This window comes from Taudactylus pleione, unplaced genomic scaffold (assembly GCF_031769625.1).
Source record: "Taudactylus pleione unplaced genomic scaffold, aTauple2 ptg000256l, whole genome shotgun sequence".
NCBI lineage: Eukaryota > Metazoa > Chordata > Amphibia > Anura > Myobatrachidae > Taudactylus > Taudactylus pleione.
The window spans coordinates 1,764,056-1,770,055 of NW_028284658.1; the positions used below are offsets into that span (position 1 = coordinate 1,764,056).

Genomic DNA, 6,000 nt, shown 5'->3' on the forward strand with positions numbered 1-6,000 from the left:
AGTCAGTTCAAACCTGAAGGCTTTCAGAACAAGGGAAGCTACATGGCGTCAAGTATATTCTTCCACAGTCTAGCAGAATACTGTATGTTGCTTTTTAGTCTACATAACTAGCTCTCACATTTATGAAATCTAAGACATGTGGCAGGTGTGCTGACTTATTTTTCCTTTACAGGTTTCTGCATTAGAGGGATTGGTTGGTAACATTATCAGCCTTGCCTTTCTGCCTGCAATTAATAGTAAGCATTTATCACATTGTAAAAAAGGTCTATTAATATGATTACATTGTATATGATGATGATGACTGATAAACTAAGAGCGACAATATATAACATAGAAGGCCATCAGGTGCACCAGTGCAAACCCAAGGTGCTTTATTATTAGGTGCACGTACGTCCTATGACTTTACAGAAGACAGAACCTTCAAAAACAATATCCATGCCCAATATATTTCTGATTCAATCCAGTGTTTAGTAATATAACAAACTAATACAGCTTGTTGCACTTTTTTTTCCCCATAAAGATCACCCTTTGCAGTAATACAATAGTACGCAACTTTCCCCAGAACAGTTTTTCCAGTAATATTTCCCGCAGGCACATCCGACATTCTGTATTTTCTCATTGTGATAGCCTGGAAAAATTATAATATCAGTGGGACTGCAGGTAATTCCTCCAGTGCAGAGATGTAGCCAGAAACACAGGGAGCTGGTCCCTGCTAACAGCATAGGTCCCAAATTAGTCGGCTATACATAAAATTGTGGAATAGTCCCCCTGAGGCTTGGGCCTGGATTACAGAAGTAAACACTGTAACTCTGCTGCTACCCCACCAAAGTCAGTGAGAGCATCAGAGTTCAGGTTAGTTGGTAAATGAAGCAAATTTTCTGCAATATACATTATTTATACAAACTTTTTTAAAACACGGTTTTAACCAACACATGTGTTTTTTGCTCTAATTACAGCTGTTGTAGGGAATGGAATACCTCTACCGAAGCTGATGAACATAGACTTTAATAACGCAGACATTGACATTTTGGATGTAAGGATTCCAGTAAAATAGAAATTGGCTTTTTTTTAGCATTGTGTACTGTTTTCACCCTTAGGGTTTCCATTTTTTGTTTTTTATTATGTTGCGTTTTGCTTCTTTTTACATTATTGTTTTATATGTTTTTAGTAATATATAGTATATATTTTATCACATAATTTATTCATTGGAGTATAACAGAGTATAATAGTGATAGCCCAGGCCCCAGAGGTAATTTAAACTCAGTTGTGCAATTAGACCTAGATAAAGGATCATAGTGAGGCAATTTATACCCCAAGTTTGGGAGAAGTTATTGCAGAATCCTGAAGAGTCTTACTGCTCATATCAATACACTTATGGGGCATACACACTAGACGATAAAAGTGAACGATAACGATATCGTTCAACGATATATATCGTTCATATTGTCCAGTATGTATGCACCAAACGACCAGTGATGTGCGCTCCTGCAGGTCGTAAGGATGTTTCCTGTCCTGCAAACATGCAGGCCAATCTGATGATATCATCAGAAAGTTCCTGTTCAGGGATGTGGCAGGATAACATCACTGAATGATATCATTAACAATATCGTTCAGTGCGTACACCCAATATCTTTCTCCAATATCATTCTCCAATATCTTTCACCAATATCTTTCAGCACATCGTCTAGTGTGTATGCCCCTTTAGATGAGAAACTTTTACGATGTAATTAAAACATGAATTGAAAAGTGTTCCTTAGTGTATTTTAACTTCCCAATAACCCTTGCCACACCCATGGTCCATATTGAATCAACCATCTTGTTTTCAAAGGAAAGTTAATATTTAGGATTTACGTAAAATGAATTATTTATTAATATAGTTAACGATTTAGGGGGAGCTGTATCAAACATTAGAGATAGATAAGATGGAGTTGCAAAAAAGCAGCCAATCAGCTTCTAACTGTCATTTTATAGACTGTGCTAGGTAAATGATAGCTAGTAATTGACTGGTTGCTATTGGCAACTTTTCAACGTTATCTCTTTCGAAGGTTTGACACATCTGCCCTTTAATCTGTTTCCTAAAACTATGAGAAAATATCTGCCCCCTGCAATTATTCTGTATTTAAGTAATAATCCCCAAAGAACAAGGATCACTGATCAATAATTCTCTGTAGGGAGGAGATAAATGTCACACGCCACACTAGAGACCCCAGGATCAGACCCCGTTGCTTACCTTTGCGGGCGCTAACCCGCGGTATCTTCCGACTCCCACGCTGTACGCTGCTTCCTCCTCTCTCTAGGTGGGTCCCGCTGTTCTCCTCTAACGGGTCCCGCTCCTGTCCTGTCTCCACGCCGACTCCTGCTGATCACTGGTCCCCGCTGATTACTTCCAAGAAGCACTGTCCTCCGGTCCATGGGTGTGGCCATCTTGGATTGCCCATGTGACTCCATTACCACCTATGAGGAATCTTCTCCTTCTCTCTCAGCCTATCAACTCCCAGCCTCCACTATAAAATGTTCCGCCTTCCCGTGAGCCTTCCCACTGTGCTCCATAGGTATTACTGCTATCTAGCTCAGTATTCACCTTACGGCTACCCAGCCGCTCCAAGTAGTGTCCGAGCTACCTCCGTCACCTTATGGCTACTCAGCCACTCCAAGTAGCGTCCGAGCTACCACCGTCACCTTATGGCTACCCAGCCACTCCAAGTAGCGTCCGAGCTACCACCGTCCCCTTACAGCTACCCAGCTGCTCCAAGTAGCGTCCGAGCTACCACCATCACCTTACGGCTACCCAGCCACTCCAAGTAGTGTCCGAGCTACCACCGACACCTTATGGCTACTCAGCCACTCCAAGTAGCGTCCAAGCCCCCGCCGTCTCCACACAGCTATCCAGCCGCTCCACGTAGCTTCCATGCTACCAACTTCTCCACACAGCTATCCAGCCACTCCTTGTAGCTTCCACGCTACCAACTTCTCCACACAGCTATACAGCCGCTCCTCGTAGCTTCCACGCTACCAACTTCTCCACACGGCTATCCAGCCGCTCCACGTAGCTTCTCACGCTACCAACTTCTCCACACGGCTATCCAGCCACTCCATGTAGCTTCTCACGCTACCAAATTCTCTACATGGCTATCCAGCCGCTCCAAGTAGCTTTCACGCTATGTACGTCTCTATTCGGCTCCTTAGCCACACCAAGCTCCTTCCGCATTACTTCAAACCTCTAACAATCTTCTGCACCCTCTCATGCGGAGAAACTTTATCAAGCCTATTCTCCTCCAGCGAGTCCCCGTGCTGACTAATACTGATCCAAGGCCCAGCCCGGGAACACAGTCTCAAAATCCCACGATTGTGACAATAAAGGCACAAGAAGATGCACATAATGATATACATTGCTGCCTAAAAGCACTGGGGCCATGGGTTCATGTCCAACCACAGCACTAGATGACCTGTATGCACTTTGTATGTTCTCCCCATGTGTGTTCTGCTTTTCTCCGACAGTCCAGAGAAACTGGTTTTGGATGGAATTGATGTTGTGTATGTAAGCCGTGCCTGTGACTGACACAAATATATAGGATTAAAACATTCCTCATAAAATACTGTGTTACATGTTGTCAAAATATATCGTGATAATAACAGTAGATTTGGCATCTGAGAGTGGTCCTCAGAAAAGTTGATGGTTATTTATAATGGACTCTGAGGATACTGGGCAGCTGAATTAGAGATGAGAGCAAAGCAAAAAAGTAGTAATTCTGCACCTAGATAAATCACATTGTCTGTGTAGATGGAGGGTAATTAGTACACGTTCTCCCTCCTCTCGGTGCCCCTGGATGGAACTGCAGGGAATGGGTTGATTCCACAGGTAGGGGTACAGGATGCTGGCGCTCAGGATCCCGGCGGTCATAATTCTGGCAGTCGGGATGCCGGCACCGGGATTCTGACAGGTGTCGGGATACTGGCCCCGGCATTCTGACCACCGGAATTCCTGCGGTTGGGATAATAACTGCATCCCGAGACCACATACTATGAAGTTCTGATTGCACTCCCAAAACAATTCCAATTCTGAAGCACTATACTGTATATTATTAAATGGGGAATAACACTAGGAAGAGAGATCTCTATTAAACAATGGATTTACATTTGGAAACTAAGAAAAGCATTTGTTCTGTTGGTAACTTATGATTTTATCTTACAGGTTGCCTGTACAGTTTGTCTCCCACTAATATCACTGTTCCTTATTATCCACCGATTACTACATACAGTAAATGTTCATGTAAACCATATTCTCAAAGCAGCTAAATATTTATTTTCAGCAAATCAGAAATATGTTAAGCCATCTTTGCCTATAGACATAGTGAATAGAATTTATGGTATTCATGTCATGGAACACCTTTGCAGCTTGTGTTTAATTGAAAAGTTTAAGAAACTTCATTACATTTTGGTATATACAACTTATATTGAGCAGTGTAATGGAAAAGGATCAGTACAGCCACTGAAAAGTATTTATGGTTTGAAAGTTTTAATAAAACTCTCATGTCACGGATAAAATATATTATTGCACTGTCAAAATATACCCAAATAAAAAAATGCATACTGTAGATCAAATAACTATGCACGGTTATATAGTTTCTATGTCCATCCTTATATCCGTACATAGCTGTAGATCATTCCACATTGTCAATGGGGTGAAACAAGATTCAAAATATATTCTTCTAATAGTTTAAAAATTGACAATAGTCACTGCCTCAGTAGTTTTGAATGGAGTGATGAAGATGATTACACAAGTAATTTAATTTTTCTAACATTTAAGCTACTAGACACACATTTAATTTTAAAGAACATCTAAGGAAAATGTAAAGACACATATCTAGGTTTATGTGTACAATTGTAGGCAAATGCAAGAATGTCTCCTAGAAATAGTAAAGACAGTCATTTTGTGACCTACATCAGCATTAAGCTTATTCATTTACTGGAAAAAGGTGCCTCATGACTCAGTGATGACTCAGTGATGTCACTAGTTCCTGGTGAATTGATTGGCTGCAATTTCATATTATTTCAGCCTGTGGGTGGTCCAGGGGTGCGATGACACGATTTGCGCTGAATTGCATCATTGTAGCCCCGCCCCCTGCTTTATAATACCGGTAATATCGGCATTATAAAGCGGGGCATGGCCGCGATGATGAGACCGCGCCGGCATGCCACCGCACCGCCCACTTCAGCTGACCCCACACCACTCACTGCAGCAACCTGGCAGCCCCCTCCCGGATGTAAGTATGAAATTACTGTCTCCATTAGGCGTAAACAACAGGTGTTTTTAAAGTAGTATGCAACACTTGTGCAGGCTTTAAATGCATTTGAATCATTTTGTTACATTTGTGTTTAGCTTGCCTTACATAGTTTTTTAAAAACAAAAAAACATCTGATTGAGGTGTTCAATATTTATTGTTTGGAAACGTTACCTGTTTTTCTTCTCATTTTATTCTTAGAATCTTGTGGTACTAAACGCATAAAAGCTAGGTAAGAACACTTACTGTACGCCAATGTTAATTGAAAATAGAGACAATAAAGGACATTTATAATAAAATGTGTAAAATGAATGGGTAAACAAAAAACAAAGAAGTAATGCTCATGTACCTGGGCATATTAGGTTGCATTATGCAAGTTTTTTGGAGACATTTCTGTGTCTCATAGTAATCTCTTTGGAGGCGGCTATCAGATGTGAAATTATGTGCCATATTTGAGTGTACTAAAAAAGATTTCCATGACTGGCCTTATGTGACATAGAAGCCTAATCATTACAGTGAACAGTCCTGTTACATATGCAGAGACAGCAGTTTCTGCAATTTTTATGTAACAAGCCCATTTATTGTTAGTGGCCTGATGTGGCCACAGTAAATTCATCAAGCTCCGAAAATGTACATTTGATTGGTACATTTGATTGTGGGAACTGACACCAATTCAGATGGCATTAGTACCCGGAGCCTTGCTCCTTCTTATTAGATG

At 41.0% G+C, this 6,000-nt stretch overlaps 1 protein-coding gene across 1 annotated transcript in view; it reads left to right on the forward strand.

Moving 5' to 3' along the window:
- Positions 1-5,507, forward strand: part of LOC148514866 (BPI fold-containing family B member 4-like) — a 57,580-nt gene extending 52,073 nt beyond the window's left edge. The window contains exons 13-15 of the mRNA XM_088480782.1: positions 173-236; positions 957-1,033; positions 5,484-5,507. Of these exons, the coding sequence (XP_088336908.1) occupies positions 173-236; positions 957-1,033; positions 5,484-5,507 (165 nt within the window). The remainder of the gene's footprint in view (positions 1-172; positions 237-956; positions 1,034-5,483) is intronic.
- Positions 5,508-6,000: the final 493 nt, after the last annotated feature.